General features: G+C 42.4%; 1 protein-coding gene across 2 annotated transcripts in view; it reads left to right on the top strand.

Annotated features, from left to right (window-relative positions):
• Window positions 1–13,712, top strand: part of cars2 (cysteinyl-tRNA synthetase 2, mitochondrial) — a 294,966-nt gene that overhangs the window by 208,710 nt on the left and 72,544 nt on the right. For both annotated transcript variants that reach the window (XM_034173360.1, XM_034173352.1), the window contains exon 12: window positions 12,468–12,591. In XM_034173360.1, coding sequence (XP_034029251.1) covers window positions 12,468–12,591 — 124 coding nt within the window. The remainder of the gene's footprint in view (window positions 1–12,467; window positions 12,592–13,712) is intronic.

The following is a 13,712-nucleotide window of genomic DNA, read 5'->3' as shown; positions in this document are numbered from 1 at the left end:
TCGGTATTTACAAGGCATGGGGACTGGAGGCGATCGTGGCGTAGCCACAGGCTGTGCTGAGGAGCGCCTTGGAGCTGGTACAGGTGACTGACATGACATTGACAGCTCTGAGGGGTGACATGGCGTTGCTGTGGGATACCGCAGAAACGAGACTGCAACGTCAGACAGGGTGATTGAAGGAGGTGTGTCAAAACAGGCATCATACAGATCAGATTCAAACAGGAAGTACATGGCGTCCTCGATGTAAGGGGGGACTCGACCCTGCTTAAACCACATCTTAATTCGAGCCAGGTCTGGACAGGAAGTCATTAAATCAGGCTGAGCTCGCAGAATTTGATCCAGTGCTGAAAAAAATCCGTTTTCTGCTCTGTCGACCTGGACTGTCTCAGTATTCAAAAAATAAATCTTGGATTTTGAAAAATACTGTGGCTGTGTCTTGGAGGGCACACCCCTCCGTTTCAGATGATGTGTCATCTTCCACTCTGATCCACTCTGATTCACTGTTAGTGAGCGTCGGGCTGGGTGGCGGCTGCAGTTCAGGGTGTTTGATCCAGGCTGGGAGACTTTCCGCGATGAATATTTTGTCCAGATCTTCTAATGCTGGAAAATATTCATACATATTCAAGTGTTAGCCTCTATAAGGTCCAGGGCTTGGTTGAGATAATCAAACCTCTTCTTGGGTGTGAAGCAGGAGCAAAAACAGTCAAAAAAGAAGTCAAATTCTGAAAAAATGTCCTTGATGATGACAAGGTCTTTGGCTGCAATGGCAGGTGAGTAACTGCTCACCGGCATGACGGGCTCTGAGTCAACTGTGTCCGGGTTATGGCTCGTTCATACTGACAGGAACTGAGGTGGTGGGTGGATGGACACAAATGCATGACTCAGATGTGGGTTAAGAAAAAGGCTTTATCCAAAAACGGGTTCAGTTCGATACACAAGAAGTCAATCAGTACAGGCGGAGGTACAGATTGTCAAGAGGCGAGGACGTGGTCAAACAACGAGCGAGGAGGAGACACGGAGAAGCAGGTTCACTGGCGCAGGCAGAGACGTGGTCAAAAAACGGTCGAGCACGGAAAGACACAGAGCGAAAACAAGACGAGGAAGGCTTAGAATGAGGGCAAGAGCACGAGGCTTGGAGCACAACGAATGAGCAGTGAAATAGATGAAAACATGGACTTAAATACAGAGGTTAGTCAAGGTGTGATAAGATGCAGGTGCAGGGAAGAAGACGTGGCCAGACGAGACAAGAGTGGAGTGACAAGGGGCGTGTCAGACAAAAGCAGCAAAACAGGAATGTGACAGTGACTAGATAAATGATGAACAACTGATACAAAATGGAAAATCACAGCTGAAGAAAAACTACCACAAAATAGAAAACCTATAAAATGTAAAATAAACAGAGAGACAAGACTAAAGTATGATAACTGAACATGCATAATAAACAGAAAACCAAAACAGAAACTACAAAGTAACAAATAGAAAATCAAAACTGAGGATCAAAAAAGTGGCAAAGACGAAGACAGGGAAAAAACATGATGACCCAGGGCCGAATCAGGACCAAAACCTGAGTCTGTGGTGGAGGTGTCAGAGTGGAGGATGCTGAGGAAACTGCTCAGCATCCTGGACAACACCTCCCACCCCCTACATGCCACACTGACGTCCTGTCAGAGCGCCTTCAGCCATAGACTTAGCCCTCCGAGGTGCACCACAGAATGCCACAGGAGGTCTTTCCTACCTTTGGCAATCAGGCTGTATAATTTCTTCCCCGTTTCTAGTATGAATACATAATGAACAGAGTTATTCAGAGTTATGTGCAATATTGTCAAACATCTTGTGCAAATGTCTCCCAGTCATTTCACTTTAATTTGTTGTATGTATTGTTAGAAAAGATAAATAAATAAAAAAAACATTGTTTACTGTTTCCGTACTCTGGCAAAATAATTTCCTTCAGGATAAATAAAGTTGATCTTATCTGCATGTTGATTCGGCAAAAGTTTTTATCCAGATGCCATCCCTGATGCAACTCCACATTACATGGAGAATGGGTAGGGAAACAAGCGCATTAACTGCTTGGCAACCACGCTGCCACCCAAAACATAACTAATGACGAGGATAAACCCAAACCCTTTATACCCATCACTCAACTTTGCACTTAGATCATGTGACCTCAAAATAGCACAAATGTCTTGGACATGCCCATATGGATTTGCACTATGCCTGAAACTGAGACATAGATTGCCAAAATAGTGCCTTCATTATTGCCAGATAGGTATTTTGTCCATTGTTGCAGAGAAAGTTTGTGCCCCTAAATTGTTGCTTATAATTGGCTTTGTATCTGTACATTTATTTTATCACAAAAATGGTTCATGTAATATTAGGAAAGACTTCAAATGAAAGAGTCAAAAACTTAGAACCTGGTTTAAAAATGTTCAGTGAAAGTCAACACTGTGTTATTAATGATTCACAGGTTTGATTTACAGTGCATCCGGAAAGTATTCACTGCACTAAACTTTTTTCACATTTTGTTATGTTACAGCCTCATTCTAAAATGGAGTAAATTCATTTTCCCCTTAAAAGTCTACTCAAAACATGCCACAATGACATGAAAAAAAGTTATGTTTTGTTTTTGATTTTTGCAAATGTATTAAAAATAAAAAAATAAGAAATCACATGTACGTAAGTATTCACACTCTTTGCACAATACTTTGCTGATACACCTTTGGCAGCAATTACAGCCTCACATATTCTTGAATGTGATGCCACAAGCTTGGGGCACCTATCTTTAGGCAGTTTTACCCGTTCCTTTTTGAAGCACCTCTCAAGCTCCATCAGGCTGGATGGGGAGCATCGGTGCAGAGTCATTTTCAGATCTCTCCAGAGATGTTCAATTGGATTCAGGTCTGGGCTCTGGCTGGGCTACTCAAGGACATTCACAGACTCCTTTGATATCTTGGCTGTGTGCTTAGGGTCATTGTCCTGCTGAAAGATGAACTGTCGCCCCAGTCTGAGGTCAAGATCGCTCTGGAGCAGGTTTTCATCCAGGATATCTCTTTATACTGCATTCATCGTTCCTTCTATACTGACTAGTCTCCCAGTTCCTGCTGCTGAAAAACATCCCCACAGCATGATGCTGGTACCACCATGCTTCACTGTAGGGATGGTCCCTGACAGTCATACCAAAGAGTTCAGTCTTTGTCTTGGTAGACCAGAGAATTTTGTTTCTTGTGGTCTGAGAGTCCTTCAGGTGCCTTTTGGCAAAATCCAGGTGGGCTGTCATGTGCCTTTTGCTAAGGAGTGGCTTCCTTGTGGCCACTCTACCATACAGGGCTGATTGGTGGATTACTGCAGAGATGGCTGTCCTTCTGGAAAGTTCTCCTCTCTCCACAGAGGAATGCTGGTGCTCTGGCAGAGTGATCATTGGGTTCTTGGTCACCTCCCTGACTAAGGCCCTTTTATCCTGATCACTCAGTTTAGATGGGCGGAATAATATTGGTATAATGGTGGTGGCCAAGTGGTTAATACCCTTGGTTTCAGTTCAGAAGGTTCAGGGTTCAAATTCCACCCCTGCCACATTTCTCCATCTAATGTGGAGTTGCGTCAGGAAGGGCATCCGGCGTAAAACTTGTGCCAATTCAACATGCAGATCAATCAATCAATCAATCAATTTTTTTTTATATAGCGCCAAATCACAACAAACAGTTGCCCCAAGGCGCTTTATATTGTAAGGCAAGGCCATACAATAATTATGTAAAACCCCAACAGTCAAAACGACCCCCTGTGAGCAAGCACTTGGCTACAGTGGGAAGGAAAAACTCCCTTTTAACAGGAAGAAACCTCCAGCAGAACCAGGCTCAGGGTGGGGCAGTCTTCTGCTGGGACTGGTTGGGGCTGAGGGAGAGAACCAGGAAAAAGACATGCTGTGGAGGGGAGCAGAGATCGATCACTAATGATTAAATGCAGAGTGGTGCATACAGAGCAAAAAGAGAAAGAAACAGTGCATCATGGGAACCCCCCAGCAGTCTACGTCTATAGCAGCAAAACTAAGGGATGGTTCAGGGTCACCTGATCCAGCCCTAACTATAAGCTTTAGCAAAAAGGAAAGTTTTAAGCCTAATCTTAAAAGTAGAGAGGGTGTCTGTCTCCCTGATCTGAATTGGGAGCTGGTTCCACAGGAGAGGAGCCTGAAAGCTGAAGGCTCTGCCTCCCATTCTACTCTTACAAACCCTAGGAACTACAAGTAAGCCTGCAGTCTGAGAGCGAAGCGCTCTATTGGGGTGATATGGTACTACGAGGTCCCTAAGATAAGATGGGACCTGATTAATCCACCTTGGATTTGCTGTGGCGACCCCGAGTACAAACAAGAGAGCAGCCGAAGGGACTTACTTACTGTTTGCACGTGTCTTGGTTTTTTTTTTTTTTTTTGTTAGCTTTTGGGATTTTGTGGACCTCTTGGAAGAGTTATGGTGCGTCTGAACTTCTTCCATTTATGGATGATGGAGGCCACTGTGCTCATTGGGACCTTCAAAGCAGCAGAACTGTTTCTGTACCCTTCCCCAGATTTGGGCCTCCAGACAATCTTGTCTCAGAGGTCTACAGACAATTCCTTTAACTTCATGCTTGGTTTGTGCTCTGACATGCACTGTCAACTGTGGGACCTTAGATTGTAGACAGGTGTGTGCATTTCCAAATCATGTTCAGTTAACTTAATTTACACCAGGTGGACTCTAATTAAGCTGTAGAAACATTTCAAGGATGATCAGTTGAAACAGGATCCACGAGCTTGATTCTGACCTTCATGCAAAGGCTCTGAATACTTAGGTGCATGTTGTTTCTTAGTTTGTTTATTATTTTTAATAAATTTGCAAAAAATCTAAAAAAAAAACAAAAACACTTTTTTCACATTGTCATTATGGGGTATTGTATGTAGTATATTTAATCCTCCTTAATCATCCATTTTGGAATAAGTCTGTAACATAACAAAATGTGGAAAAAGTACAGTGCAGTGAATACTTTCTGGATGCACTGTACTTACTTCCAGAAATGGAAGTAAGAGATCCTTGTTGGCTTCACAAAACAAAGCTTCAAATTGTACTCTGGTAAATGAGTTTTTCCTTATTTTCCCGACTAAATGTGCTTTATCTATGTATGTCTTACAATATTTGGTACAGTATATTCATAGAAAGTCAAAAATAGAGTATAGCTGGTATGTAATTATGTTTGACTCACATGCAATGCAGTGAGTCTGTGTAATGAATGATCATCTGTCGTCATTATGTGCATGGACCCTACGTCAAAGTTTTTTCCAGGCACTATAGTTTCAATAAGTGTGGACGCAGAGACTCTATATGCGGCAGCATCATTTTTCTAGATGATTACTAGATCATGCATTGTTATTATCTTATACCCATGTGTATTTTGGGGATAAAAAACAGATTTTTGCAAAAAAAAAAAAAAAAAAACTTTGACATTGGCTGTAACTTTAATACTTTATACAAAACAGTTTTCATATTCACTGAAAGTATATTATTCAGTTATGGCCCTGTGATGAGGGCAAACAACACAAACTTTTGTCGATATTTAATTTTTTTTGTTTTTTACAAAACTATTATAATGGGAACTGAGCAAGCTACGCAGCAGGTGAGATCATACTGTGCTTCTGGTTATAGTTTTGATCAGTGGTGGGCACAGCTAACCAAAAAGTTAGCTTTGATAACATCTAATCAGCTAACTGAAAAGTTATCTTTTATAGAGCTAAACCGATAAACCACCCACAAATTTATCAGAAGGTACAGCTAACTGATAACCAATAACTTTCAGTACTGTCTCCGGTATACTCAGCTACTAACAAGCCAATTTTGAGTCAAAGGTGATCACAAACCCAAACAGTGATTCAGCACTTCTGTCTTTGTGCACCCTGCCCACTGCTGGAAGCTCCTGTTTGCTACGTATTTTGCAGCAGTGAAGCATTTGAGGCCTGACTGCCAGGCTGCCACAAAAAAACAAAAGTCATTATTTCTTAACAGCAGGTCCTTAATGTATTCTGGTGCCTGACCATGTAGAGCTCTAAAGGTCAGCACTAGGAGTTTGTAATATATCCTATAAAAAACAGGGAGCCAGTGTAGAGACTTGAGGACAGGAGTAATATGTATTCTCCTGTGGGTGCAGGTAAGAAGTCGTGCAGCAGAGTTTTGCACTACCTGTAGGCGGGCCAGGTCTTATTGAGGCATGCGAAAAGACTGTTACAATAATCAAGTCAGGAAGAAACAAATGCATGTACAATCATCTCTAGCTCATTAAAAGCCACCATTTTGCGTAATTTGGAAATGTTACGAATTTGGAAAAAACAGTTCTTAACGAGCTGCCTAGTGTGATGTTCCAAAGACATCCCTCCATCCAAACTGACACCCAGGTTACACAGGCTGCCTTTGACAGAGCCGCTCAGATTACCAAGGCGATGCTTAATGACAGACATAGCACTATCTGGAGCTATAATCAATGTCTCAGTCTTATTAGAATTCAACTGCAGGCTGTTTTCAGTAAGCCATTCTGTAATTTTAGTGAGACAACTAATGAGAGAACAAAGTTTCTGGGCTTCAGTTGTCTTAAAAGAACAGTACAACTGCAAGTCATCAGCATACAGATGGTAGGACACATCACTGAACTGCTGGATCAACTTACCAAGAGGAAGGATATACAGCAGGAACAAAATTGGACCCAGGACTGAGCCCTGTGGCACACCCCACAAAAGATCAGCAGATTCAGACATCACATTGTTCACAGAAACACTAAAAGTTCTACCAACCAAGTAAGAGCTAAGCCATTCTAATACAGGACCCGACATGCCAACCATATCCCGCAGTCTATTAATCAAAATGCCATGGTCAGCGCTATCAAATGCAGATGACAGATCCAACAAAACCAGCACAGAAAATTTACCACTATCAGCGGCCATCATAATGTCACTAGACACCTTCAACAGGGCCGTTTCAGTGGAATGAAACTCACGGTACCCGGATTGAAAAGTGTCATAGATGTTGTTAGTCAGCAAAAATGATTTAAGTTGGACACAGACCACCTTTTCCAAGACTTTAGCCAAAAAAGGGGGTCTTTGATATTGGCCTAAAGTTCTTCAGTTCCGTAGAGTCCAATCCTGTTTTCTTTAGCCGTGGTTCCACAGCAGCATGTTTAAAAGAACAAGGAAACATACCAGTCGACAAAGACATATTGAACGTTTTAACAATCCAAGGCCCAACAGTCAAAAACATTCAGAAACAATCTCAAAGGAAGTACGAGGGCTGTCCATAAAGTATAGGTCCTTTTTATTTTTTTCAAAAACTATATGGATTTCATTCATATGTTTTTACGTCAGACATGCATGAACCCTCGTGCGCATGCGTGACTTTTTCCACGCCTGTCGGTGACGTCATTCGCCTGTGAGCACTCCTTGTGGGAGGAGTCGTCCAGCCCCTCATCGGAATTCCTTTGTCTGAGAAGTTGCTGAGAGACTGGCGCATTGTTTGATCAAAATTTTTTCTAAACCTGTGAGACACATCGAAGTGGACATGATTCGAAAAATTAAGCTGGTTTTCAATGAAAATTTTAACGGCTGATGAGAGATTTTGAGGTGACACTGTCGCTTTAAGGACTTCCCACGGTGCGAGACGTCGCGCTGCGCTCTCAGGCGGCGTCATCAGCCTGTTTCAAGCTGAAAACCTCCACATTTCAGGCTCTATTGATCCAGGACGTCGTGAGAGAACAGAGAAGTTTCAGAAGAAGTCGGTTTCAGCATTTTATCCGGATATTCCACTGTTAAAGGAGGTTTTTTTAATGAAAGACGTGCGGACGGGTCCGCGCGTCGGGACGCAGCCGGCGCGGAGCGGCGGCACAGGAAAAACACCTCCGTGTTGATAACCATTTGTAAAATCCAGGCGGCTTTTGATGGCTTTCAGTGGAGTGAGTATATGAGAAATTGTTTAACAGCTGGACATGTTCCAACTTGTCCTTAAGGCTTCCAACAGAGGTGTTTTTCCTGTGGCGGAGCGTCGCGGCGGCTGCGAGCCGACGCGCGGACCCGTCCGCACGTCTTTCATTAAAAAAATCTCCTTTAACAGTGGAATATCCGGATAAAATGCTGAAACCGACTTCTTCTGAAACTTCTCTGTTCTCTCACGACGTCCTGGATCAATAGAGCCTGAAATGTGGAGGTTTTCAGCTTGAAACAGACTGACGACGGCGCCTGAGAGCGCTGTGCGACGTCTCGCACTGTGGGAAGTCCTTAAAGCGACAGTGTCACCTCAAAATCTCTCATCAGCCGTTAAAATTTTCACTGAAAACCAGCTTAATTTTTCGAACCATGTCCACTTCGATGTGTCTCACAGGTTTAGAAAAAATTTTGATCAAACAAAGCGCCAGTCTCTCAGCAACTTCTCAGACAAAGGAATTCCGACGAGGGGCTGGACGACTCCTCCCACAAGGAGTGCTCACAGGCGAATGACGTCACCGACAGGCGTGGAAAAACTCACGCATGCGCACGAGGGTTCAAGCATGTCTGACGTAAAAACATATGAATGAAATCCATATAGTTTTTGAAAAAAATAAAAAGGACCTATACTTTATGGACAGACCTCGTACATCCAAAATAGCAGAGGATGGTTTCATTTTGTTGATGACAGAATGTCCTCAGTTGTAACAGGCTTAAAGGAGGCCCAACATTGAGGGGGAGGTCCCAAGTACCGGGGACCATAACAAGAGGGCAATGACAGCGGCAAACTATCTTTTATGACTCTGACTTTGTCAATGAAGAAATTGAGGAACTCATCACTACTTGTTTTAAAAAGAACAGGAGTGACAGGAGCAGCAGGTGACACAATACAACTGATTGTGTCAAAGAGTACTTTGGGATTTCTCTTATTTGAGGCAATCAGCCAATAAAAATAGCTTGCCCTGGCCTCCTCTAACATCTTATTTAAGGAGGATATTAGATCTCTTCAATGTAGCCTGTGGACCTCCAATTTTGTTGATTTCCATAAACGTTCAATCTGGCGACATAATCTCCATTGATTCATAATCGCATCATTGATCCAAGGACAGAACCGGACACAGGAAACCTTATTAGCTTTAAGTGGTGCTATTTGATCCAGAGTAATAGCACAGTGGCTGTTAAAACAATGCATAAAGCCATCAATTTCAGTGAATTCACTAAAAACTAAAGGGTCAAACTTATCACTGAACTGCATAGTGACTGCCTCTGTGATAATTCTCCTCTCCACCTTAGTAAGTACCGATCTACGAGGGTAGGCTGAAAAGTTCACTATGCTCACTATGCTCACAAGGCTCACTATGATACAGTTAATGCATTAACTGTATCATAGTGAGCCTTAGAACTTTTCAGCTTACCCTCGTAGGTTCAGGTGGGGCCATCAGGTCAAAGAAAACAGAGCAATGGTCACTCAAAAAAATGTCCTCTATACACACATTGGCAATATGCAAGCCCAATGCAAAAACTAAATACCCTATATGTCAGGCCCTACCCATCTCCTGAGTATGGGTAGGGCCTGACACATACTGCTTAAAATTAAAAATCTCAGCCATTGATATAAGTTCCCTAGCTGGACTGGAAGTGTCATCATCAATGTGTAAATTAAAAACACCAATAATCAAAACCTTTTCCAGATGAATTATAGATGTTAAAAATATTCCAAATAAGTAATCCATGTTTGCTACGTTTAATCTGCATGGAATTTAATAAACGCAAACTGAATTTCAGACATCTTATATATATTACGCTGGAACAAAGATGACAAACTGTAGGACATAAGCAGCTTACGCGTAGCCAAGGGTGGACCTGGATGGGCCTGGGCCCGCCCACTTGTCAACCAGTCCCGCCCCATCCAATGAGAAGGCTGAGTCGACACTCGACAGTCACCTGTTGTTGCCTCATTGTATTCCTATGATATGGTATTGCATTATCACTGAGCGACAATACATTTTGTCAAAAAAATCTGGTTCATCTTCTGTGATTTTTATTAATTCATTTTCAGAGTACAGTGGTCCCTCACTATAACGCAGTTCACCTTTCGCGGCCTCGCAGTTTCGCGGATTTTTTTTAGTGCAATTTTGCATGCTTTTTTTTTTTTTTAACGGCGCATTGTGTTCTGCGTCCTTATCAGGCGGGCCGTTCGCGGCACTGGTCGGCATCACCGCGATTGCTCTCACTGCCTCCGATGCGCTTTCTGCGGGCTCAGTAAATGCAGCAGTGGGCCACCTCCTCCTGTCTGCTGTGCGGAATTGCGCCAAATCTGGCAACAGGTCCAGAGACTATGCTTGCTGTTTTGATCTGGATGTTGACCGCAGCCGCAGAGCTCCGTGACCACCGAGAGAGGACTTGGATTCTTTGCGGGTCCCGCATCCGTACCTCCGGAGGCAGTGAGCGAAGGGAGAGCTGTGCATTGTGTTCTGCGTGTCTGTTTATAATCTTCTCGCACAGAAGAAAAAAGAGTGTTTACACAGGAGAAAAAAGTGAGAAAATGTTAATGCCTGTTTGAGAAAAGTGTGTAGTGAGGGGTTTTACAGCCTTAAAACATCTATAATAATTGTAAAGAATAGCACTGACTACTTCGTGGATTTCGTTTATCGCGGAATATTTTTGAACGTAACTCGATAAATGAGGGACCACATTTTTCCTCAAATAGTCTTCTGCGGGCCCTCATCACAATGCCAATAACAACATGCACTGTTGAACGGCTGTTTTCTACTGTTAATCGGATAAAAACGTCCACCAGAACATCCATGTTGACTCACAGTTGAATGCACTCTCCGTGCTTTCCCTTGAAAGAGAACTGACCGAATCGTTGGACTATGATGATGACATGATAAGAGAGTTCAACAAAAACCCCGTCGTCTCCTGCTGTAGCATTAAAAAGAATCATGAAATGTAAGTGTGAGACCATTAATTACTTTTTTCTTCTAAATAGGCCTAATTGTTAATATTATATTGCAGCTGCCACGAATCATGTTGGTGTCCGTTCTGATGGTTTTTAATTTGGCTGCTGAGCCATGGTTTCCATTGTTTATCAATTTCATAATTTGGCCGCCGAGCCAACCTGTTTTCATGTTGCGGATATATTTTGAATTTTTATTTTAAAGGACCTTACATAACTAAGCGTTGCGTTGCTGCTTGCATTCTCCATGGGGTGCTTGTGTCTGACACTTTGCGTCTGTGTAACTGTGCCCACAATGTCTGTGCAGTTGGCTGAGATGTGTTCATCATTAAACTTGGAATTCATTTTTGAAACAATGCCTTATTTAAATACCTATTGACATTTTGGGTTTAGGCCCAGCCAAGTAGGCTACCAGACTTGCACTGAATGTGTGTGTGTGTGGGGGGGGCACTGCACTGCAGCTTGCATTATCCATGAAGAGTACTTGTGTCTGACGTGTCGCGTCTGTGTGCTCACTTTGCCAGTGCTGTAGGCTAAGTGATAACGTTGCTTGCGATGTCCAAACGAGGCATACTTTTTCAAACGGTGTATTATAATACCTACACCTTACCTACAACCCCAAAGGTTGGGCCCGTCTGATTTTTTCTGGGCCCACCCATTTTATGATTTCTGCCTACGCCCCTGATAAGCAGGATGTTAAAGAGCAAACAGGAAGCGATTGCAGCTCACAGTGATTCCAATTGAAAATAATGGAGAAGCAACTTCTTCTGGCAATTTTACATAAAACAAACACAATAACAGCATCTATAAACCCAGAGAATATATTCACGAGGGTTTTAGGCACAATATACAAAGGGTTTAATGCTGTTGTCTGTGCGGAGCCTTATCAGAGCGTCTCAAATGCATTTCTCCTGTCGTGAACTTTTACCCATAATGCACTGTGGAGACAGCATGTACACACTAAAACCTTTAAAATTAGTACATTACTTTAAAACTAAAACATATATCTGATATTTTTTTTGGGGGGGGGTCTATTTTGAGAACTTTGATTTCATGGATTTCATGCTTTGCGCATATCATACTGTGCAAGACATTTTAGAATCCAGTGGCATCAATAACCCTCTGTAGCCATCCATGATTCAATTTCTCCCAGATGTGTTACCATGGATTTAAATGATGACTAGAAAAAATTGTTTTTGGATTATTTTCACAATTTCTGTTTTTTTGAGAAGTTTAATTTCAGACTTTGATTGCAAGTACTATGTCACTTTATATGTCATAGATTCTTTGAATCTTTGATTCTTTGAGTGAGTGTGCTGTTTACATGTAAGTCACACGGGTTTCTACCCATTACATTATATTACATTTATTACATTTATATAGCGCCAAATCACAACGCTGCCTCAAGGCGCTTCACACAAGTAAGTTCTAACCTTACCAACCCCTAGAGCAACCTACCCACTGTATTTGTGTTATGTTCTGCTGATCAGAAGGATATGTACTGTGTGCTGTGTCCCCACCACAAAGGCTGACTGAAACTGAAACCAGGGTGGTGATGGCGCTGGCAGATGACTTTGACACTACTCGAGCTGTTGGTGCTCTTATGGATCTTGTTCATCATGGGAACCGCCAACTCCAGCCTGTCTCAATGGTAATGCACAGAGTACATTCCACAGTTTATTGCATCCACATTTTTCATACTCATGTCTTATTTTCCTATACAATGCAATGTGTATTACAATGTAAAATGCAAATTACAAAACAAATACAATGATTCTTACTTTTACTTTGACTTCTGTTTCATTACAGACAGCATGAACCTAAGATATTTCATGTGTTATTATAGTGAAGATTTGTCCCATCCTGTCTGTGGCTGATACTGAGACCCTGATCCATGCGTTCATCTCTTCTAGACTGAACTACTGCAATGTTCTATTTTCTGGTTTACCGCAGTCTAGCATTAGGGCTCTCCAATTGGTTCAAAATGCTGCAGCCAGACGTTTGACACGAAGCAGAAAGTTCGCCCACATTACACCCATTTTGGTGTCTCTTCACTGGCTTCCTGTCCCAGTGAGATGAGATTTTAAGGTTCTGCTACTAACCTATAAAATTATTCATGGACTGGCACCTCCCTACCTAACTGACCTAATTAAACCTTACGTACCGGCCCGGGCTTTACGTTCTCAGGATGCAGGACTACTTTGTGTCCCTAGGGTGAATAAGAAGTTTGCGGGTCACAGAGCTTTCTCTTATCATGCCCCTGTTCTGTGGAATGATCTCCCTGCGTCAATAAAACATCAGATTCTGTGGAGACTTTCAAGTCCAGACTTAAGACGCACTTCTTTTCCCTTTCATATGGCTAGCATACTGGTACAGTTTTGTTTTACGCTTTTTACTCTTTTAATTCATGTTATTAGTAATTGGAGCGGGCCGCGGCCTCAACTTTACCTATATTCTGGGTCTTTTAGTGAAGCTTAGGGCTAGCAGCCAGCGATCATCTTAGTATTTCTTCTGTTTTTCTTGTTGATTAATGCTGGCAAATTATACAGTATTTTTTTGTCTTTCTGATGCCTGTTTCTGTTTTTCTCTGTTTAAGGTGCAGCTCCATCCAGAGATGGGAGTTGTATTTGTGTTGGCGACCCTTCTGTCCTGTGCACCAACAGCATTTCTTGTATATTCGTCCGTGAATTGTTCTGTGAATTGTTTCTGTAATTTATGTTTGTAGCATGGCCCAAGCAGAGGGTCACCCCTTTGAGTCTGGTCTGCTTGAGG

This window comes from Thalassophryne amazonica, chromosome 1, assembly GCF_902500255.1.
Source record: "Thalassophryne amazonica chromosome 1, fThaAma1.1, whole genome shotgun sequence".
NCBI classification, from domain to species: Eukaryota; Metazoa; Chordata; class Actinopteri; order Batrachoidiformes; family Batrachoididae; genus Thalassophryne; species Thalassophryne amazonica.
Note: the sequence above shows the minus strand (reverse complement) of the source record. Positions and strands in the feature narration are given on the sequence as shown.